Here is a 24,745-nt window from a genome sequence, read left to right on the forward strand (position 1 = left end):
GCAAGTGGTCACCTGATGCTGCCAGAGAGATTCTCGTGTAAAATACAGAGGTAGCCATTACTCCAATCGGTCCTACTGAAAAACTAATTGTCCCGATGGATATATTATCTAATAGGTTTTTGAAAAACAGCTAATTTGATTATAAACAACGTTTTGTTTCTGTCGATATTATGGAGCTAATTTGGAATATTTTTCGGGCGTGACTGCAATTTCAGCTCAAAACGTGAAGAACAAATGGAGCTATTTCGCCTACAAAAATAATATTTTTGGAAAAAAGGAACATTTGCTATCTAACTGGGAGTAAGTAAGGAAATAAAAAACAACAGTAAAAATACAGTGAATAATAACAGTAGTGAGGCTATATACAGTAGCGAGGCTATATACAGTAGCAAGGCTATATACAGGCACCGGTTAGTCGGGCCTAACATTCACTGTTCTCCAAAGTTGCATGTTTATCACATACCTTTTGTGAATTCAGTGAGAAAGTAATCCCATGGATTTTGGGCTGTTGTGATTAGTTAGAATCTTTGCCAGTTTAAGGATATTAATTAATCAATTAAATAAATCAATATGTCTTAAATTAATCAATTTGGGTGGTGCTTTTGTTATTTTAATTTTCCACGCGAGGACACTCAGGTCCAAGCCACTGTAATTTTTGGTCCAGTTCTTATCCAATCCAAGGTCATTGTTCCCCCACCATCAGACTGATGCACCTTTGTCTTTTCTAAGTGGCTGCTGGTTGTCCGTCAGGGCACTAAGGAGTGTGGCTCATGTCACAACATTCATTTGCATAATTTCGTCTGGTGTTGGCGAAAGAGCAAACCGCTGCATCCTGCCATAAGGGAGAGAAAGTGTTTGGAATTCAACAGAGACGTAATAAGACCCCCTTCCCACAAGAAACACTGGTTGACCAGCCAATCTTACCGTTTCCTTCTCCAAAACATTAGTACTCCAAACACTGCAACCAGCAAGATGGTTACTATCACACCACCTACACCTAGGATTTCCATTCAATGGGAACAAGAGAGAAACAAAACCATCAGGAGAAAGGACTCAGACTTACTTCCTGTTATACTCATTCTCTCCCTCCCTGTAATCTCTGTGTGGTAGCCTACTCACCCGCATATATGGCTGTAGCAGAACTCTTCCCAGTGCTTTCATCTGAGAAAGAGAGACTGCATAAGTAATTAAAAGTCTTGAGAGATTCATGAGTGTGGTAATAATGGTCAAAGGGGCGGCAGGGTGGCCTGGTGGTTAGAGTGTTGGACTAGTAACCGGAAGGTTGCAAGTTCAAACCCCCAAGCTGACAAGGTACAAATCTGTTGTTCTGCCCCTGAACAGGCAGTTAACCCACTGTTCCTAGGCCGTCATTGAAAATAAGAATTTGTTCTTAACTGACTTGCCTGGTTAAATAAAGGTAAAAAAAACAAAAAAAAGAATGATGCCAGGAAATGGTTGTTGTAAGTGTGTAGTTAGCATGGCCATGCCAGGGGAGATCAGTGGGAGTGAAGCCAGCTGGCAGAGGAACACAGGCAGATTTCTCTAAAGACTAGCATTGTCTAGCACAGTGGTTCCAAAGCTAGGGGTCGCGATCCTAAGTGGGGTCACCGGATATAAAAATGGGGTCGCGGGAAAATGTTCAATGTGTGGGGAGGCACCGGCAAAGAAGCTCACATCAATACCTTTGTCAGATATATATTTAACTAGGCAAGTCAGTTAAGAACAAATTCTTATTTACAATGACGGCCTAGGAAAATTGGGTTAACTGCTTTGTTCGGGGGCAGAACGACAGATTTTTACCATGTCAGCTCGGGGATTCGATCTTGCAACCTTTCGGTTACTGGCTCAACGCTCTAACCACTAGGCTACCTATATAATTTATGTGATTGCTAGCAATCAAGAGGAAACTGACTAAAAGACTCAAAAACTCACATGATCTCCAATGAGCGTTAGCTGTGAGGGCAGAGGTGCCCATGCATTGACTTTTGTTCGCTATACATGTCGGACATAATATTCTGTCTCACGATTCCTGAGCATGAAACGGCACAGGGGATATTCAAATCAAATATCTAATCAAATTTTATTTGTCACACACGCCGAATGTTCAGTGAAATGCTTACTTACGAGCCCCTAACCAACAGTGCAGTTTTATAAAATACAGATAAGAATAAGAGATAAAAGTAACAAGTAATTAAAGAGCAGCAGTGAAATAACAATAGTGAGTCTATATACAGAAGGGTACTGATACAGGGTCAATGTGCGGGGGCACCCGTTATAGAGTTATCAAAGTGACTATGCATAGATGACAACAGAGAGTAGCAGTGGTGTAAAGAGGGTGGGGGGGGGCACTGCAAATAATAGGTAGCCATTTGACTAGATGTTCAGGAGTCTTATGGCTTGGGAGTAGAGGCTTTTTAGAAGTCTCTTGGACCTAGACTTGGCACTCCGGTACAGCTTGCCATGCAGTAACAGAGAACAGTCTATGACTAGGGTGATTAGGGCCTTCCTCTGATACCACCTGATATAGAGGTCATGCAAGGCAAGAAGCTTGGCCCCAGTAATGTACTGGGCCGTTCGCACTACCCTCTGTAGTGCCTTGCGGTCGGAGGCGGAGCAGTTGCCATAACAGGCAGTGATGCAACCAGTCAGGATGCTTTCGATGGTGCAGCTGTAGAACTTTGAGGATCTGAGGACCTATGCCAAATCTTTTCAGTCTCTTGAGGGGGAATAGGTTTTGTTGTGCCCTCTTCACAACTGTCTTGGTGTGCATGGACCATGTTAGTTTTTTGGTGATGTGAACACCAAGGAACTTGAAGCTCTCAACCTGCTCCACTGCAGACCTGTCGATGAGAATGGGGGCGTGCTCGGCCCTCTTTTTCCTGTAGTCCACAATCATCTCCTTTGTCCTGATGACATTGAGGGAGAGGTTGTTGTTCTGGCACCACACGGCCAGGTCTCTGACCTGCTCACTATAAGCTGTCTCGTCATTGTCGGTGATCAGGCTGTTGTGTCATCGTCAAATTCAATGATGGTGTTGGAGTCATGCCTGACCGTGCAGTCATGAGTGAACAAGGAGTACAGTAGGTGACTGAGCACACACCCCTGGGGGGCTCCTGTGTTGAGGATCAGCGTGGGGGATGTGTTGTTACTTACCCTTACCACCTGGGGGCGGCCCATCAGGAAGTCCAGGATCCAGTTGCAGAGGGAGGTTTTTAGTCCCAGGGTCTTTAGCTTATTGATGAGCTTTGCAGGCACTATGGTGTTGAACGCTGAGCTGTAGTGAATGAATAGCATTCTCACGTAGGTGTTCTTTTTGTCCAGATGGGAAAGGGCAGTGTGGAGTGCAATAGAGATTGCATCATCTGTGGATCTGTTGGCGGTATGCAAATTGGAGTGGGTCTAGGGTTTCTGGGATGATGGTGTTGATGTGAGCCATGGCCAGCCTTTCAAGGCACTTCATGGCTACAGATGTGAGTGCTACGGGTTGGTAGTCATTTAGGCAGGTTACCTTAGTGTTCTTGGGCACAGGGACTATGGTGGTCTGCTTAAAACATGTTGGTATTACAGACTCAGACAGGGAGAGGTTGAAAATGTTAGTGAAGACAATTGCCAGTTGGTCAGCGCATGCTCGCAGTACACGTCCTGGTAATCCATCTGGCCCTGCGGCCTTGTGAATGTTGATCTGTTTAAAGGTCTTACTCACATCGGCTGTGGAGAGCATGATCACACAGTCTTCCGGAACAGCTGGTGCTCTCATGCATGTTTCAGTGTTATTTGCCTCGAAGCGAGCATAGAAGTAGTATAGCTTGTCTGGTAGACTCGTGTCACTGGGCAGCTCTCGGCTGTTCTTCCCCGTGTAAGTCTAATGATTTGCAAGCCCTGCCACATGACGAGTGTCAGAGCCGGTATAGTACGATTCGATCTTAGTCCTGTATTGATGCTTTGCCTGTTTGATGGTTCGTCGGAGGGCATAGCGGGATTTCTTATAAGCTTCCGGATTAGAGTCCCGCTCCTTGAAAGTGGCAGCTCTAGCCTTTAGCTCAGTACGGATGCTGCCTGTAATCCATGGCTTCTGGTTGGGGTATGTACGTACAGTCACTGTGGGGATGAAGTCATCAATGAAGCCAATAACTGGTTAAACTATCCACAATTCAATGGAATTGCTACCCTCTGCATGCACAATGCATTCTTCCATCACATGTACAGCTGATTCGCAAGATCTTGCACACTCATGAGATGCTATTGAGCCCACCCTACTACACTGTCTGAGCCAAGGACTACATACTTTCTGGTAAGTTTTGATTAAGGAAAAAGGAAACCGCACACTGCTCTTGACAGTATCACTGATATTTAATAAGCTTACGTGTGGAAGGAGGTTTTCACTCAAAATCTCACGATACATGGCCCCATTCATTCTTTCCTTTACACAGATCAGTCGTCCTGGTCCCTTTGCAGAAAAACAGCCCAAAGCATGATGTTTCCACCCCCATGCTTCACAGTAGGTATGGTGTTCTTTAGATGAAACTCAGCATTCTTTGTCCTCCAAACACGACGAGTTGAGTTTTGACCAAAAAGTTATATTTTTGGTTTTATCTGACCATATGACATTCTCACAATCTTCTTCTGGATCATCCAAATGCTCTCTAGCAAACTTCAGTCGGGCCTGGACATGTACTGGCTTAAGCAGGGGGACACGTCTGGCACTGCAGGATTTGAGTCCCTGGCTGCGTAGTGTGTTACAGATGGTAGGCTTTGTTACTTTGGTCCCAGCTCTCTGCAGGTCATTCACTAGGTCCCCCCGTGTGGTTCTGGGATGTTTGCTCACCGTTCTTGTGATCATTTTGACCCCAAGGGGTGAGATCTTGCGTGGAGCCCCAGATCGAGGGATATTATCAGTGGTCTTCTATGTCTTCCATTTCCTAATAATTGCTCCCACAGTTGATTTCTTCAAACCAAGCTGCTTACCTATTGCAGATTCAGTCTTCCCAGCCCGGTGCAGGTCTACAATTTTGTTTCTGGTGTCCTTTGACAGCTCTTTGGTCTTGGCCATAGTGGAGTTTGGAGTGTGACTGTTTGAGGTTGTGGACAGGTGTCTTTTATACTGATAACAAGTTCAAACAGGTGGCATTAATACAGGTAATGAGTGGAGGACAGAGGAGCCTCTTAAAGAAGAAGTTACAGGTCTGTGAGAGCCACTAATCTTGCTTGTTTGTAGGTGACCAAATACTTATTTTCCACTATGATTTGCAAATAAATAAATAAAAAAATCATACAATGTGATTTTCTGGATTTTTTTCTCATTTTGTCTGTCATAGTTGAAGTGGAGTGGGAAATTATGAAAATTACAGGCCTCTCATCTTTTTAAGTGGGAGAACTTGCACAATTGGTGGCTGACTAAATACTTTTTTGCCCCACTGTACCTGATTTTTTTGTTAACTTATGTAAAGTAAATAGTAGCCGACAGCAAAGTGTGTTTAAATCATTTCTAACTTGTTAACAATTTCTGCTAGTTAGTTTTTGCTACCATGTGGGTTTTAGCTTACTTGAGTCTGCTAACTGAGGAGTGTTAATTCACCGTTTTCCATACATATTTCATTTTAAAACATTTATCTTACAAAAGAGTTGTTTAATCTAACTGCTTAACTATTTATCTGTACATGGAATTGTATTTGTTTAAAATATATATATATATATATATATATATATATATATATATTCTTCTAATCTTTTTATAGGAAAATGCCACGGGCACTATCTGATGTGTGGAGACATTTCACTGCAGCTAATGTAGAAGGAAAAGCTGTGTACATTTTCAAATACTGTGCCAAATCATATGTGAAGAATGCAACAAAGATACAGAGTCATCTGGCCAAGTGCATAAAGTTCCCTGAGCGCTCACAACAAGCAACCTCTGACAAAAGTCCCTCTACTTCTAGTCGAGGTGAAAATGATGAATCAGACAGCTTATCGATAGCAACAGCTCATGGTCTTCCTGGAATCAGAAGTTTTTGTTGACTCAATGGAGGAACATACTCAGAGAAATGCTGATGAATGTCTTGCTCGAGCTGTGTATGCAACTGATTCACCTCTGTTGTACTGTACCGACAGAGATGGCCGCCTCGCTTCGCGTTCCTAGGAAACTATGCAGTTTTTTGTTTTTTTACGTGTTATTTCTTACACTAGTACCCCAGGTCATCTTAGGTTTCATTACATACAGCCGAGAAGAACTACTGAATATAAGATCAGCGTCAACTCACCATCAGTACGACCAAGAATATGTTTTTCGCGATGCAGATCCTGTGTTCTGCCTTACAACCAGTGTAACGGAGTGGATCACATGCAGCGACCAAAAAAAAAACGACTCAGAAAAAGAGGGAAACGAAGCGGTCTTCTGGTCAGACTCCGGAGACGGGCACATCGTGCACCACTCCCTAGCATTCTTCTTGCCAATGTCCAGTCTCTTGACAACAAGGTTGATGAAATCCGAGCAAGGGTAGCATTCCAGAGGGACATCAGAGACTGTAACGTTCTCTGCTTCACGGAAACATGGCTAACTGGAGAGACGCAATCTGAAGCGGTGCAGCCAGCGGGTTTCTCCACGCATCGCGCCGACAGAAACAAACATCTTTCTGGTAAGAAGAGGGGCGGGGGCGTATGCCTTATGGCCAACGTGACATGGTGTGATGAAAGAAACATACAGGAACTCAAATCCTTCTGTTCACCTGATTTAGAATTCCTCACAATCAAATGTAGACCGCATTATCTACCAAGAGAATTCTCTTCGATTATAATCACAGCCGTATATATCCCCCAAGCAGACACATCGATGGCTCTGAACGAACTTTATTTAACTCTCTGCAAACTGGAAACGATTTATCCGGAGGCTGCATTCATTGTAGCTGGGGATTTTAACAAGGTTAATCTGAAAACAAGACTCCCTAAATTTTATCAGCATATCGATTGCGCAACCAGGGGTGGAAAGACCCTGGATCATTGTTACTCTAACTTCCGCGACGCATATAAGGCCCTGCCCCGCCCCCTTTCGGAAAAGCTGACCACGACTCCATTTTGTTGATCCCTGCCTACAGACAGAAACTAAAACAAGAAGCTCCCACGCTGAGGTCTGTCCAACGCTGGTCCGACCAAGCTGACTCCACACTCCAAGACTGCTTCCATCACGTGGACTGGGAGATGTTTCGTATTGCGTCAGACAACAACATTGACGAATACGCTGATACGGTGTGCGAGTTCATTAGAACGTGCGTTGAAGATGTCGTTCCCATAGCAACGATTAAAACATTCCCTAACCAGAAACCGTGGATTGATGGCAGCATTCGTGTGAAACTGAAGGCACGAACCACTGCTTTTAATCAGGGCATTGTGTCTGGTAACATGACTGAATACAAACAGTGCAGCTATTCCCTCCGCAAGGCTATCAAACAAGCTAAGCGCCAGTACAGAGACAAAGTAGAATCTCAATTCAACGGCTCAGACACAAGAGGCATGTGGCAGGGTCTACAGTCAATCACGGACTACAGGAAGAAACCCAGCCCAGTCACGGACCAGGATGTCTTGCTCCCAGGCAGACTAAATAACTTTTTTGCCCGCTTTGAGGACAATACAGTGCCACTGACACGGTCTGCAACGAAAACATGTGGTCTCTCCTTCACTGCAGCCGAAGTGAGTAAGACATTTAAACGTGTTAACCCTCGCAAGGCTGCAGGCCCAGACGGCATCCCCAACCGCGCCCTCAGAGCATGCACAGACCAGCTGGCCGGTGTGTTTACGGACATATTCAATCAATCCCTATACCAGTCTGCTGTTCCCACATGCTTCAAGAGGGCCACCATTGTTCCTGTTCCCAAGAAAGCTAAGGTAACTGAGCTAAACGACTACCGCCCCGTAGCACTCACATCCATCATCATGAAGTGCTTTGAGAGACTAGTCAAGGACCATATCACCTCCACTCTACCTGACACCCTTGACCCACTCCAATTTGCTTACCGCCCAAATAGGTCCACAGACGATGCAATCTCAACCACACTGCACACTGCCCTAACCCATCTGGACAAGAGGAATACCTATGTGAGAATGCTGTTCATCGACTACAGCTCGGCATTCAACACCATAGTACCCTCCAAGCTCGTCATCAAGCTCGAGACCCTGGGTCTCGACCCCGCCCTGTGCAACTGGGTACTGGACTTCCTGACGGGCCGCCCCCAGGTGGTGAGGGTAGGCAACAACATCTCCTCCCCGCTGATCCTCAACACTGGGGCCCCACAAGGGTGCGTTCTGAGCCCTCTCCTGTACTCCCTGTTCACCCACGACTGCGTGGCCACGCATGCCTCCAACTCAATCATCAAGTTTGCGGACGACACAACAGTGGTAGGCTTGATTACCAACAACGACGAGACGGCCTACAGGGAGGAGGTGAGGGCCCTCGGAGTGTGGTGTCAGGAAAATAACCTCACACTCAACGTCAACAAAACTAAGGAGATGATTGTGGACTTCAGGAAACAGCAGAGGGAACACCCCCCCATCCACATCGATGGAACAGTAGTGGAGAGGGTAGCAAGTTTTAAGTTCCTCGGCATACACATCACAGACAAACTGAATTGGTCCACTCATACAGACAGCATCGTGAGGAAGGCGCAGTAGCGCCTCTTCAACCTCAGGAGGCTGAAGAAATTTGGCTTGTCACCAAAAGCACTCACAAACTTCTACAGATGCACAATCGAGAGCATCCTGGCGGGCTGTATCACCGCCTGGTATGGCAACTCCACCGCCCTCAACCGTAAGGCTCTCCAGAGGGTAGTGAGGTCTGCACAACGCATCACCGGGGGCAAACTACCTGCCCTCCTGGACACCTACACCACCCGATGCTACAGGAAGGCCATAAAGATCATCAAGGACATCAACCACCCGAGCCACTGCCTGTTCACCCCGCTGTCATCCAGAAGGCGAGGTCAGTACAGGTGCATCAAAGCTGGGACCGAGAGACTGAAAAACAGCTTCTATCTCAAGGCCATCAGACTGTTAAACAGCCACCACTAACATTGAGTGGCTACTGCCAACACACTGTCAATGACACTGACTCTACTCCAGCCACTTTAATCATGGGAATTGATGGGAAATGATGTAAATATATCACTAGCCACTTTAAACAATGCTACCTTATATAATGTTACTTACCCTACATTGTTCATCTCATATGCATACATTGATACTGTACTCTATATCATCGACTGCATCCTTATGTAATACATGTTTCACTAGCCACTTTAACTATGCCACTTGGTTTACATACTTATCTCATATGTATATACTGTACTCGATATCATCTACTGTATCTTGCCTATGCTGCTCTGTACCATCACTCATTCATATATCCTTATGTACATATTCTTTATCCCCTTACACTGTGTATAAGACAGTAGTTTTTTTGGAATTGTTAGTTAGATTACTTGTTCGTTATTACTGCATTGTCGGAACTAGAAGCACAAGCATTTCGCTACACTCGCATTAACATCTGCTAACCATGTGTATGTGACAAATAAAATTTGATTTGATTTGATTTTGATTTGATGCTTACAGGCAACGTGTATTGGAAGAGATTTCTGAATGTTCTTCGCCCAGCATACACCCCTCAAACCAGACATGCTTTATCTACCCATTTGCTGGATGCAGAGTTCAACAGAGTTCAAGTGAAGGTCAAGCAAATCATAGAGAAAGCAGACTGTATTGCAATCATCTCTGATGGGTGGTCAAATGTTCGTGGGCAAGGAATAATTAACTACATCATCTCCACCCCTCAACCAGTATTCTACACGAGCACAGACACAAGGAGACAACGGACACACCGGTCTCTACATTGCAGATGAGCTGAAGGAAGTCATCAATGGCCTTGGACCACACAGAAGGTATTTGCACTGGTGACAGACAATGCTGCGAACATGAAGGCTGCTTGGTCTAAAGTGGAGGAGTCCTACCCTCACATCACACCCATTGGCTGTGCTGCTCATGCATTGAATCTGCTCCTCAAGGCACTGAAAACAATGGAAACACTCTATAAGAGAGCCAAGGAAATGGTTAGGTATGTGAAGGGTCATCAAGTTATAGCAGCAATCTACCTCATCAAGCAATACGAGAAGAATAAGAGCACCACATTGAAGCTGCCCAGCAGCACCTGTTGGGGTGGTGTTGTCATCATGTTTGACAGTCTCCTGGAGGGGAAGGAGTCTCTCCAAGAAATGGCCATATCACAGTCTGCCAATATGGACAGCCCCAGCAAGAGGATCTTCCTGGATGATGTATTTTGGGAGAGCGTGGTAAGCAGCCTGAAACCTATAGCAGTAGCCATTGCACGGATTGAGGGAGACAATGCCATCCTGTCTGATGTTCAGACTCTGCTTGCAGATGTAAGAGAAGAAATCCGTACTGGCCTGCCCACTTCACTGTTGCTCCAAGCAGAGGAAACTGCAGTTCTGAAATACATCAAAAAGCATGAAGACTTCTGCCTGAAGCCCATACACGCCGCAGCATGCATGTTGGGTCCCAAGTATGCTTGCAAGAGCATTCTGTCTGGTGCAGAGATCAACAAGGCCTATGTCATCACTACTGTGTCTTGCCACCTTGGCCTGGATGAGGGCAAGGTTCTTGGCAGTCTGGCGAAGTACACTTCCAAGCAAGGGCTTTGAGATGGATATGCAATATGGCAGTCGTGCCAACATATCTCATTAGCCACCTGGTCGAAGGGACTTTGTGGATCTGAGGCTCTTTCCCCGGTTGCCTCCATCATCTCCAAATCCCACCAACATCAGCCGCCTCAGAGCGCAACTGGTCCTTGTTTGGGAACACACACACCAAAGCACGCAACATGCTGACCAATACAAGGGTTGAAAATTTGGTGGCCATCCGGGAAAATGTTTGGCTTTTTGAACCTGACAACAACCCATCCTCAACAAGGTTGGAAAGTGACAGTGAAGATGAGGCCTCAGAGTCTGATGTTCAAGAGGTGGACATTGAGGAGGTCCAGGGAGAAGACATGGAAGCCTGAGAGGAAGACAACCAAAGCTTTAGTTTCTAGACTATCATTTTACCGATGTATGTTGAAAACATTTTTGGGAGATTGGGGATCATTCAATATTCCCTTTCTTTTGTTGTTCAGTAAAATCATCCCATGTGAAGAGTCAACTCATTTAATTAAAGTTCAATTCGTAACAGATACATTTGGGAGACTGAATGAACTGAACACAAGCATGCTGGGTGGGTAAATAAAAAAAACATTCTACAGATGACTGAATGAATCAGTGAATTCAGAGGAAAGACTTCTTATTGGAGAGAGTCTTTCAAAAACCAACCATGCACCCTTCCCTCGGCGGTGCATTTTTCTAAACAGAAAACAGCATCAGTAAGTGTCTCACATGAGTGATGACTGCTCACCTTCAACGCTTTGAAGTGCACTTTCGGACCTACTTCCCAATCCATTTGACTGTGATCCTGGATCAGTTGACATGCCGGTAAGTGAAATTGAACAGGTGATTGAGGTGTCATGTGACCGAAAGCATTCAGGGGTCACCATGGAGGAGTATTGGTTCCTGACTCAAGGGGAATACCCTTCCGTCTTCCTCTGTGCGTTCAAAACAAATGGGAACTCGGAAATCTCAGACTTATGACTTCAGTGCGTTTAAGACAACTGGGAACTCTGAAAAGAACGATCTCTGACTGGGAAAAATAGTTTTGAACGGTCATCCAACTCGGAATTCCAACTCTGGAACTCAAGCCTCTTTCTAGAGCTCCGACTTTCCAACCTGAAGATTACTGACGTCATTATTTGACCGGGTACTTTTCCGAGTTCTCAGTTGTCTTGAACGCATCATAAAGCTCATGCCACCCTTCGCCAGCTCATATCTGTGTGAAGCTGGATTCCGTGCTCTCGTCTGCATTAAAACCAAATACAGATCGAGGTTGGATGTGACAGCAGAGATGAGGTGCGCACTGTCGACCACGCCCCTGATTTTGAGAAGCTCCGACACTACATGCATCTAGCACACCCATCTCATTAGTGTTGTTGAGAAAAGATAAATTGTCAGACTAATTTGCAATTGACTGTCATAGCCCGAAATAAAAAAGTAACATTGGCTGTTAATTACATTTGAATAACATTTGTTTTACATGGTTGGGGCAATGAGAATTTTCAGATATCAAAATGGGGTCGTGGGCCAAAGAGTTTTGGGAACCCCTGGTCTAGCATGAACAACAAAGAACAGTACACCAGAATGGACCATTACCCAACATATATTTTTCTTGCATTTATTTAAGGATCTATCTGTACTATTTAGTAGAGTGATACACTCTGGGACAAGTCTCCTCACCGCCACCTGGATCCTCACTGGGGGTTGGGGTTCTGTTGGGGAAACAGTAACTCTCTGATGGAGAAACAGTCTTCGTGGAGACAGAGGTCACCGCACTGGACTTATCCACTGGCACTGATGTGATGTCACTGATGATGGTGGTTGTCACTGTAACCGTAGTAATGACCTCTTGGGTCTCTGTGACCGAATCTAGGGTTAGAGGGAAAAGGTCAGAGTAACAGTTTTAACTGACCTGTCCAATTATACCTCATAGAAGCAAGGCAGCAATTGATGAAAATTGGGAGGGACATACGCAGTGTTTGAGATAAAAGTGAACTGAGAGTGGTTGGTCTTGGGCTAACTCTCTCTGTGGGCACTGAGAGGTGCGTTGTAGGAAATTGAGTTGTCTTGTGGGTTGTTGAAGCTGTTGGGGGAGAGAGGATGAAAGAGGCCTGTCACAGGAAATCAATACAACCAGGACAGGGACTTAAAGTGCCTTCAGAGAGTATTCATACCCCTCAAATTCTTCCACATTTTGTTGTGTTACAGCCTGAATTTAACATTGATTGAATTGAGCTTTTGTGTCAATGACCTACACACCATACCCCATAATATCAAAGTGGAATTATGTTTTTAGAAATGTTTACAAGTTCATTTAAAACGAAAAGCTAAAATGTCTTGAACGTTGCTTAACAAGTCACATAAGTTGCATGGACTCACCCTGTGTGCAATAATAGTGTTTAAAAGTTCTAATGCAGCTGTTTAGCTTAATATCAAATCATTTCTGGGTAACAATTAAGTAACTTACTGAGAATTGGTTAAAAAAAATAAAAAATAACAACAATTTTGCTAGGACTGTCTTGGAGTGGTCTGAGTCAGAAGGGGGAAACAGAAAATTAGCTGTTATTAGCAGAGGTTTAGAACTGTCTTTCTAATTGGTCTATTAACTAATTTACTGCATGGTGATGTCACCAGGCAGGCCAAAACGCCATCCCTCCAAAACAGGCTGAAATTTCAGACAGGATTTTCAAACAGCTCCTACACTAAAAGGGTATTATCATAATTTTCACAGTATTAGTGTGGAAATATAGAGTACCAGTCAAAAGTTTGGACACACCTACTCATTCAAGGGTTTTTCTTTCTTTTTTACTATTTTCTACGTTGTAGAATAATAGTGAAGACAAACGTTTAAATAATAAATATGGAATCATGTAGTAACCAAAAAAGTGTTAAACAAATCAAAATATGTTTTATATTTGAGATTCTTCAAAGTTGTCACCTTTTGCCTTGATGACAGCTTTGCACACTTTTGGCATTTTCTCAACCAGCTTCAGGAGGTGTGCCTTGTTAAAAGTTAATTTGTGGAATTTCTTTCCTCCTTAATGCATTTGAGACAATCAGTTGTGTTGTGAGAAGGTAGGGTTGGTATACAAAAGAGAGCCCTAGTTGGTAAAAGACCAAGTCCATATTATGGCAAGAACAGCTCAAATAAGCAAAGAGAAATGACAGTCCACCGTTACTTTAAGACATGAAGGTCAGTCAACGCGGAAAATGTCAAGAACTTTGAAAGTTTCTTCAAGTGCAGTTGCAAAAACCATCAAGTGCTATGATGAAACTGGCTCTCATGAAGACTGCCACAGGAAAGGAAGACCCAGAGTTACATCTGTTGCAAGTCCAATAGAGCCCAAATAAATGCTTCAGAGTTCAAGTAACGGATACATCTCAACATCAACTGTTCAGAGGAGACTGCGTGAATCAGGCCTTCATGGTCGAATTGCTGCAAAGAAACCATTACTAAAGGACACCAATAATAATTAGAGACTTGCTTGGGCCAAGAAACACGAGCAATGGGCATTAGACCGGTGGAAATCTGTCCTTCGGCCTGATGAGTCCAAATTTGAGATTTTGGTTCCAACTGCCGTGTCTTTGTCAGACGCAGAGTAGGTGAACGGATGATCTCTGCATGTGTTTGTTCACCTCGTGAAGCATGGAGGAGGTGTGATGGTGTGGGTGTGCTTTGCTTGTGACACTGTCAGTGATTGATTTAGAATTCAAGGCACACTTAACCAGCATGGCTACCACAGCATTCTGCAGTGATACACCATCCCATCTGGTTTGCACTTAGTGGGAGTATCACATGTTTTTCAACAGGACAATGACCCAAAATACACCCCCGGCTGTGTAAGGGCTATTTGACCAAGAAGGAGAATGGTGTAGTGCTGATTCAGATGACCTGGCACCCACAATCACCTGACCTCAACCCAATTGCAATGGTTTGGGATGAGTTGGACGGCAGAGTGAAGGAAAAGCAGCCAGCAAGTGCTCAGCATATGTGGGAACTCCTGCAAGACTACATTCCAGGTGAAGCTGGTTGAGAGAATGCAAAGAGTGTGCAAAGCTGTCATCAAAGCAAAGGGTGGCTACTTTGAAGAATCTAAAATCTAAAACCCTTCTTTGGTTACTACATGATTCCATATGTGTTATTTCATAGTTGTATGTCTTCACTATTATTCTACAATGAAGTAAAAAATACAGAAAACCCTTGTATGACTGTTGACAATTAAATCCATTGTAATTCCACTTTGTAACAGAACTAAATGTGGAAAAAGTCGAAGGGTGCGAATACTTTCTGAAGGCACCGTAGGTCCCAGCCCAAGTCAAACAAACACCTGCACACAGTGTGGGGTTGGACACAGAAACCGCTCAAATCACAGAGAGAATCACATCGTGTACTCAGACGGTTGATAAACAGTCTGATCAATGTCAGTGGACCCTTTCCCTTAGGTCAGCGTTTCCCAAACCAAGGGGGTGCACATTTTGGTTTTTCCCTAGCACTACACAGCTGATTCAAATAATCAACTAATCCTCACGTGTTGAATCAGCTGTGTAGTGTTAGGGCAAAAACCAAAACGTGCAACCCTTGGGCTCCTGAGGACCAAATTTGGGAAACGCTGCCTTAGGTCCATTGGCAATGTACAGAACGTTCCATACAATGTATCTTTCCATATACTGTATCACACAGATCATGTACCCAAAAGGTTAGGAGAATGTGAAAGTAGTGGTGCTGAATCACAAGAAGTGGAAAGGAGAGAGGATATGTTGACGGCAGTCAGTTATTTTTAGTCTGGTATTAAAAGAAATATACACCCACTCCCCTATGGTACTTTCCATTTGCTTTCCATAGTACTTTCAAACTTGTACTTCTTTATTTTTTTAACTGCCTTATGTTCAAACCATACAGTAACATTATGGAAATGTTGTGCAGCTGACCGATTGGCTCATTTCCCAGATATCAGAGATAATGATTCTCTCTCTCTCTACTGACAATTTACCCCAGTGTTTTACCCAAAAGGCTCAGGCTCAGGCCCAAAAGGCTCTTTTCTTTTTCCCCTGTATGGGGAAGTGTCTCACTGGGCCATGGCTCCGGTGGACGTGCTCTGACTTGGAGCCAAGGCAAGGCTATGGGTACTTTTCAGCTGTCATTTACATAAGTGGCTAACTGTGAACTTTAACACCTTCTCACAAAAGCAACAATCTTGAATGATGCCGAGTTTGTGGATTATGCTCGCCACAAGTCATTAGTGACGAACTCCTGATGAAAACACAATAATAGCACTAGAGCATTAACATAAAACACTGGTGAGACCCAGTTGTGGGAGTAAGTCTAGATGGAAAAGTGCCCACATCACCAACAAACTATCATGGTCCAAACATACCAAGACAGTCATGAAGAGGCCACGACAAAACCTTTTGCCCCACAGGAGACAAGATTTGGCATGGGCCCCCAGATCCTCAAAAGGTTCTACAGCTGCACCATCGAGAGCATCCTGACCGGTTGCATCACCGCCTGGTATGGCGCTACAAAGGGTAGTGAGAATGGCCCAGTACGTCACTGGGGCCAAGCTTCCTGCCATCCAGGACCAATATAATAGGTGGTGTCAGAGGAAAGTCCATAAAATTGTCAGAGACTCCAGTCACCCAAGACTGTTTTCTCTGCTACCGCACGGCAAGCGGTACCGGGGTGCCAAGTCTAGGACCAAAAGTCTCCTAAACAGCTTCTACCCCCAAGCCATTAGACGGCTGAACAATTCATAAAAATCGCCACCGGACAATTTACATTGACCCCCCCACCCCCCTTGTACACTGCTGCTACTCGCTGTTTGTTTGTTACCTATGCATAGACATTTCGCCCCCACCTACATGTACAGATTATTCTTATTGTGTTACTTTTAACTATTACTTCTTTTGTTTGCCTACTTGGTAAATAATTTATTCTTCTTGAACTGTTTGTTAAGGGCTTGTAAGTAAGCATTTCACGGTAAAGTCTACACTTGTTGTATTCGGCGTATGTGGCAAATGAAGTTTGATTTGCTGGCTGCTGGCTTTAATCTTATTGATCTCCCCTGACATGAAACCCCCTACAACCATTTCCTGCCATCAGGCTTTGGCATTTATTAACAACATTCCTAAATCTCTCTTTCTCTCTCTGGCAGAGACAGGCAGGCAGGCATGCAGACAGGCAATACTCACGTTCTATCGTAGTTGGAATGGATGGGTCAGCTGGAATAAGCATGTGAGAATCAGCCAGACAATACACACGTTTGTTCCAAATATCTAGTCTCATACCTGCTCTTTATATGTAAATTATATGCATTACAGATATAGTCTATAGTTGGAATACCTGATCTTATAGGTGTGGCTTGTCTGTCTCAATGTGTCATAGGAGCGTCTACTTACGTATGCATATCAGTGTTGGGAGTGTCCACTGAAGAACCTGACCAATCCGTTTGCACTTGATGAGATTGGAGGTTCCCGCCTTCCTCACATAGCCATCCACACACTGGTAGCGCAGAGATTCGTTTTCTTGATAACTATCCCTCGTGTTCAGGGGCTTGGTGAGCTTCCAATGAGACAGGGGTGGGCACACGTCTGAGGGGTGATGAGAAGGTGACTAAGTAAATAAGGTGTGTTCCCATAATACTGGGGTGGAACCAAAGCCTCAGTGGTTGCAGTCACGATTTGAACATTTTGGGGGACCAATTTTGTCTTGGGGGGAAATGCATGGAGACTTTTATCTCCCTCACCAGCTTTAAACATCTGCTATCTGAGCAGCTAACCGATCGCTGCAGCTGTACATAGTCCATCGGTAAATAGCCCACCCAATTTACCTACCTCATCCCCATACTGTTTTTATTTATTTACTTTTCTGCTCTTTTGCACACCAGTATCTCTACCTGCAAATGACCATCTGATCATTTATCACTCGTGTTAATCTGCAAAATTGTAATTATTCACCTACCTCCTCATGCCTTTTGCACACAATGTGTATATACTCTTTTTTTCTACTGTGTTATTGACTGGTTCATTGTTTACTCCATGTGTAACTCTGTGTTGTCTGTTCACACTGCTATGCTTTATCTTGGCCAGGTCGCAGTTGTAAATGAGAACTTGTTCTCAACTAGCCTACCTGGTTAAATAAAGGTTAAATAAAATAAATAAACAAATTCTGCATTTTAAAGCCCCATTGCATATGTTATCATATTATTCTGTTTAACAATTAAGTACCTACTGTAATAGTTGTCCACTCAAATTGTCCAAAATAAACTATTTTTCAATCAATAATTGTGCTAGGACTGTCTGGGAGTGGTCTGAGTGGGGAGGGAAGGGCACCTAAGTAGTGCCACAATGTTAACCACAATGTGGCTCAATCCACCAGAGCGGAGGGACCTAATGGGAGGGATATGTAATCAGAAAATGAGCTGTTATTGGTCAACTAACATACCATCTGGTAATGTCACCAGGCAAGCCTAAACTCCATCCATGTAACATTTGCTGATTAGAACGTCCTGTGAAGATTTTGTGGATTGTATTTTCAACTAGCAACTATTATCATTTCACATTATCACATAAACAAAATCACTTTTACAGTGTTAGTTTCTTCAGTTGTAGCATAATATAATACATAATAAAAAAAGTACTAATTTTGACTGCACTAGGCCTTTAACAATGTTTGCTATTACTCATGGGCTGCCTTCCAAACACTTAAAAGACACACCCTCATCCACTTACTGTACCCTTGCCTTATGCCCTTCCACTTACTGTATCCTCACCTTATGCACTTGGGGGAATCCCCGTTGCCATCTTGGAGGGTGGGTCCAAATAATTAGCCAAGCAAGTGAAGTTTGCAACGTAAGCCCCTCAGCCCTCGTTTTTAGTCGGCTTTGCGAGTGTACAATTATGTTCACTCCAGGGCCTGAAACCCCGCATAATTCAATTCGCGACCATTGTACATCTGCTAAGAAAAGTCTGTGAAAACTTAAAAACAACATCAATGGAGAAATCAACATACAAGTGTAAGTAAAAACGAATGCAAATAAGGTAGAAAGTGTGCTACTAATGCACATGACTGCACAAATACGTCTCGTAAAAGTAAATATGTTTTTGTTTGGTTATCTTTTGAGAAATACATTTTTTTCCTTCTTCAGAAGCTAGGCAGGCTAACGTTAGTTAGCAAATTAATTTGCTAGCTATCATACAGTAGGCATATATTAATAATGATTTAATACAAGTAGACATGCACTCAATTGACTGTTGTGCATATAAAGTACCTGGTGGATGAAAACACAATCATCGCGGGATGAACGAGTGACAAATTTCCAGCCAATTAAAAATCATTCCTACCTCCCTCGCCCTGTCAGTGTATACTCGTCAAACTTCATGATTCGTCATCAGAAGTGTCCACTTAATTTGAGGGCTGAGGGGATAGGGTGTGTCTTTTAAGTGTTTGGACCTCAACCCAGGTCTCTCTGGATGGTTAGTAGAAAACATAGTAGGAGAGGAAAGATACGCTTCAGTAGTGTTTTAAGGGCAATATAAGCAAGACAATGGGTGTGAATATGTTTAACTATTACATTTCTGAGAGCCTTTAAAAGAGCCTTCCTTTGGTTGGCCCACAGATGTGGCAGGTTCCTGTCATGTCAAATAGTGTCCACTGCCAAATTGTGTTCAACCCCTGCATCCCAATGGGCTAAAACAGGGTCACACATGGTGTTTTTTGGTAGTCTTAAAAATCTTCATGGTATCAAATGTATACACCTCACACACATATGGTTATTGACGCAAATTGAAGAAGACACCTGTACTGTGTCAGATATTGAGTTGAAATGGAGTCTGAGTTTACATCCCAATATGAGTAACTTTCTGTCCAAAAAGGATGCAGAAAAATGTATCCATGCTTTTGTTACTTCTAGGTTAGACTACTGCAATGCTCTACTTTCCGGCTACCTGGATAAAGCACTAAATAAACTTCAGTTCGTGCTAAATACGGCTGCTAGAATCCTGACTAGAACCAAACAATTTGATCATATTACTCCAGTGCTAGCCTCCCTACACTGGCTTTCTGTTAAGGCAAGGGCTGATTTCAAGGTTTTACTGCTATTTTTCAATCAATAATTGTGCTAGGACTGTCTGGGAATGGTCTGAGTGGGGAGGGAAGGGCACCTAAGTAGTGCCACAATGTTAACCACAACGTGGCTCAATCCACCAGAGCGGAGGGACCTAATGGGAGGGATATGTAATCAGAAAATGAGCTGTTATTGGTCAACTAACATACCATCTGGTAATGTCACCAGGCAAGCCTAAACTCCATCCATGTAACATTTGCTGATTAGAACGTCCTGTGAAGATTTTGTGGATTGTATTTTCAACTAGCAACTATTATCATTTCACATTATCACATAAACAAAATCACTTTTACAGTGTTAGTTTCTTCAGTTGTAGCATAATATAATACATAATAAAAAAGTACTAATTTTGACTGCACTAGGCCTTTAACAAAGTTTGCTATTACTCATGGGCTGCCTTCCAAACACTTAAAAGACACATCCTCGTCCACTTACTGTACCCTTGCCTTATGCCCTTCCACTTACTGTATCCTCACCTTATGCCCTTGGGGGAATCCCCGTTGCCATCTTGGAGGACGGGTCCAAATAATTAGCCAAGCAAGGGAAGTTTGCAACGTAAGCCCCTCAGCCCTCGTTTTTAGTCGGCTTTGCGAGTGTACAATTATGTTCACTCCAGGGCCTGAAACACCCCAAAATTCAATTCGCGACCATTGTACATCTGCTAAGAAAAGTCTGTGAAAACTTAAAAACAACATCAATGGAGAAATCAACATACAAGTGTAAGTAAAAACGAATGCAAATAAGTTAGAAAGTGTGCTACTAATGCACATGACTGGACAAATACGTCTCGTAAATGTTTTTGTTTGGTTATCTTTTGAGAAATACATTTTTTTCCTTCTTCAGAAGCTAGGCAGGCTAACGTTAGTTAGCAAATTAATTTGCTAGCTATCATACAGTAGGCATATATTAATAATTATTTAATACAAGTAGACATGCACTCAATTGACTGTTGTGCATATAAAGTACCTGGTGGATGAAAACACAATCATCGCGGGATGAACGAGTGACAAATTTCCAGCCAATTAAAAATAATTCCTACCTCCCTCGCCCCTTGCCCTGTCAGTGTATACTCGTCAAACTTCATGATTCGTCATCAGAAGTGTCCACTTAATTTGAGGGCTGAGGGGATAGGGTGTGTCTTTTAAGTGTTTGGACCTCAGCCCAGGTCTCTCTGGAAGGTTAGTAGAAAACATAGTAGGAGAGGAAAGATACGCTTCAGTAGTGTTTTAAGGACAATATAAGCAAGACAATGGGTGTGAATATGTTTAACTATTACATTTCTGAGAGCCTTTAAAAGAGCCTTCATTTGGTTGGCCCACAGATGTGGCAGGTTCCTGTCATGTCAAATAGTGTCCACTGCCAAATTGTGTTCAACCCCTGCATCCCAATGGGCTAAAACAGCCCTTTCCTGACTAGAACCAAACAATTTGATCATATTACTCCAGTGCTAGCCTCCCTATACTGGCTTCCTGTTAAGGCAAGGGCTGATTTCAAGGTTTTACTGCTATTTTTCAATCAATAATTGTGCTAGGACTGTCTGGGAATGGTCTGAGTGGGGAGGGAACGGCACCTAAGTAGTGCCACAATGTTAACCACAATGTGGCTCAATCCACCAGAGCGGAAAAACCTAATGGGAGGGATATGTAATCAGAAAATGGTTGGTGCTCTTTCATGCCGTCCCTAGGAGGGGTGCGTCACTTGAGTGGGTTGAGTCACTGACGTGATCTTCCTGTCTGGGTTGCCATCTTCCTGTCTAGGACCATGCCTCAGGACTACCTGGCATGATGATTCCTTGCTGTCCCCAGTCCACCTGGCCATGCTGCTGCTCCAGTTTCAACTGTTCTGGCTGCGGCTATGGAATTTGACCTGTTCACCGGATGTGCTACCTGTCCCAGACCTGCTGTTTTCAACTCTCTAGAGACAGCAGGAGTGGTAGAAATACTCTTAATGATCGGCTATGAAAAGCCAACTGACATTTACTCCTGAGGTGCTGACTTGCTGCACCCTCGACAACTACTGTGATTATTATTATTTGACCATGCTGGTCATTTATGAACATTTGAACATCTTGGCCATGTTCTGTTATAATCTCCACCCGGCACAGTCAGAAGAGGACTGGCCACCCCTCATAGCCTGGTTCCTCTTTAGGTTTCTTCCTAGGTTTTGACCTTTCTATGGAGTTTTCCTAGCCACTGTGCTTCTACACCTGCATTGCTTGCTGTTTGGGGTTTTAGGCTGGGTTTCTGTACAGCACTTTGAGATATCAGCTGATGTACGAAGGGCTATATAAATACATTTGATTTGAATATACAACACAGAAGCTCAAAACATATAAACCCCTAGTTTGTTTTTGAGGTGTCCATGAAGACCACTACTCAAAGATGCTCTGTTGGTCAATATTTCCCTTCAGTGAATCCCTATCATCTTGTCAACAAGCATATATCTTATACCAATCTGTCTGTAAAGGCTTTTATTCATAACAAGTCCCAGGCATCGAATCTTCTGTTTCTGTAGCATGAAGCCTCTTGATGTACAAGTATACCCCTAATCTGAATGGCACAAAATACACAATCCATGTCTCAATTGACTCAAGGCTTAAAAATCATTCTTTAACCCGTCTCCTCCCCTTCACCTACACTGATGGAAGTGGATATCAATAAGGGATCATAGCTTTCACCTGGTCAGTCTATGTCATGGTTCCATGTAGAACCCTTTCGCTAGAGGGAACCAAAAGGTGTTCTACCTGGAACCAAGAAGGGTTCTATAAATGGTTATCCTATGGGAACTGCCAAAGAACCCTTTTAGGTTCTAGATAACATATTTTAAGAGTGTTGTTCACTCTATGCAGATGGCAGCCACCAACCACAAGCACACACACACACACGTTTTTTATTTAAAGAAGAAAAAAATTATCTCCGATTTATTTTAAACTAGCATTTGGTTAAATGTTATTTCTAACGGTAAATGTGTGCTTATAGTATTGTTTTATTTGGTACGTGTGGTATAAACCGCGTTTATAAACAAAACCGAATAAAATGTGGTGTTATTTTGTAGCCGTAGCTAGTTGACTAGCTAGCAGCGAGCAAGGGATACGAACGTTGTCACTGAGCACGGCAAACGAACATAAAGAACGAACTAATCGAACGAACGACTGGATCGCTTATTTAGCTAGATAAATCGTTTTGCTGCTAGCAAACCTACTTATATGAGGATAAATATCGAACTAGCAACCAAAATATGAAAAAGTATGCATTCGTTTATTTTTTTTAAATTATACGTAAAAAATATATATTATACCTGTAAATGTGTGATTTCTTTGGCAACTGTACTATAAGCGGGAGAAACAACGCCGTTCTGTAAAATACATTGGGAAAATAATTCGCAAAGGGACGACGTTTATCCCTTACTATACATAATTGTAACAGACAAAATGTACTGACCTGGACTGACAGTATTGAGTCGACACACTTTGACGATAAGAAGGAGGGAAAGGAGACGCAGCCGCATGACCCTGGAGCCTGCTATTCCAATGTTTAAATAAAGGACTCACTTTCAAGTCTCTTTGATGATGAACTAAGTCACAGGAAAATAATATGCCACTCCGAACGTTTGATATGGTCTGTGTTAACGCCGCAAACCTTTCATCCACGTTACATGTGTAGCTCCCACTTTGGCACTTTCACTTTCATTCTCAATCATTGACGGCTACTATTACAACCTGGACTCAGGGGTAGACGTAACATAGTAAATGTAAATCTTCAATATTAATATTAATATAAATGAGTATGATATGTTACGTTTCCTATGGTATGTATTGATTTGTGGATTTCCATCCATTTTGTATAGCTAGGTCACTAACGTTATCAGTTAAATAAAGGTTAAATAAAAATGATAATAAATTAAAAACCTAGTTAGGAGTTGGGGTTAGCTAACATGCTAAGTAATGCCGAAGTAGCTAAAAAGTATTGAGTAGTTGCAAAGCTGATAATTAGATAAAATGCCAAAGTTGTCCATGATGGGATTTGAACACCTACCCTTTGAATGCTAGACATGGCTTGTGTTGGTTTGAATTCCAATATACAATCATTAATTCCAATTGTAAGACTATGTCATAGATTGTTATAACTAACCAACGATAGACCACAGAAACATCGAAGGGACAGCAGTGGAGAAGGTGGAACGTTTTAAATTCAAGCCCCTAACCAGGAATGCAATTTTTAAAAATACGAATAAGAAATAAAAGGAACAAGTAATTAAAGAGCAGCAGTAAAATAACAATAGTGAGACTATATACAGACTAAATATCAAAAGAAGATTCTCAAAATGGAAATGTTTAATGGGAATATATTATTAACCTTTATTTAACTAGGCAAGTCAGTTAAGAACAAATTCTTATTTTCAATGGCAGCCTAGGAACAGTGGGTTAACTGCCTGTTCAGGGGCAGAATGACATATTTGTACCTTGTCAGCTCGGGGGCAACCTTCTGGTTACTAGTCCAACGCTCTAACCACTAGGCGACCCTGCCAGCCCATGAATGTGGAAGCGATGTGGAGGTTAAGTGCTGTAATTGTGGGGGAGAACACAGTGCAGCATTTTGTGGATGCCAGGTACAGAGAGAGGCTAGAGAGGCTCAGATATATCGGATTAGTCATAATGTATGAGAGGCCACAGAGGCCGTAAAACAGATTGGTAGAACTACAGTGAGGACTGATGGAGCTTACCTGTAGTATATGGACCTACTTTAGGGGCTGGTGCTTCTGATGGTCCTGGCATGGTTTCGAGGCCTGTTCATAAATCTCATGCTCATTAATGTGCATATTGTGTTAAACAATAGGGTCCCGTCCTCCCAGGCCTGCATGTTGTAGGATCAGATAGGGCAAAGTAGTGGAATAGTGGTGAGTGTAGGGATAGTTGGTATGGTCATTTTT

The 24,745-nt window shown here is 43.1% G+C and overlaps 1 protein-coding gene across 4 annotated transcripts; it reads right to left on the reverse strand.

Annotated features, from left to right (window-relative positions):
* Positions 1-301: 301 nt before the first annotated feature.
* Positions 302-23,504, reverse strand: il15ra (interleukin 15 receptor subunit alpha). 4 transcript variants are annotated; one of them, XM_024372886.2, is made up of 8 exons: positions 23,257-23,504; positions 17,091-17,282; positions 16,884-16,913; positions 12,667-12,777; positions 12,375-12,563; positions 1,120-1,161; positions 925-997; positions 302-832 (listed from the first exon to the last, which is right to left on the reverse strand). In XM_024372886.2, exons 1-8 carry the CDS (start codon positions 23,321-23,323, stop codon positions 769-771), a joined length of 768 nt encoding a protein of 255 aa, XP_024228654.1. In that variant the 5' UTR covers positions 23,324-23,504; the 3' UTR covers positions 302-768. The 4 variants fall into 4 exon arrangements, with proteins under 4 accessions (XP_024228654.1, XP_024228655.1, XP_024228656.1 ...); XM_024372887.2 differs by lacking the exon at positions 16,884-16,913; XM_024372888.2 differs by lacking the exon at positions 12,667-12,777.
* Between the last annotated feature and the right edge of the window lie 1,241 nt (positions 23,505-24,745).

The sequence above is a fragment of the Oncorhynchus tshawytscha genome, linkage group LG33 (genome assembly GCF_018296145.1).
Source record: "Oncorhynchus tshawytscha isolate Ot180627B linkage group LG33, Otsh_v2.0, whole genome shotgun sequence".
NCBI classification, from domain to species: Eukaryota; Metazoa; Chordata; class Actinopteri; order Salmoniformes; family Salmonidae; genus Oncorhynchus; species Oncorhynchus tshawytscha.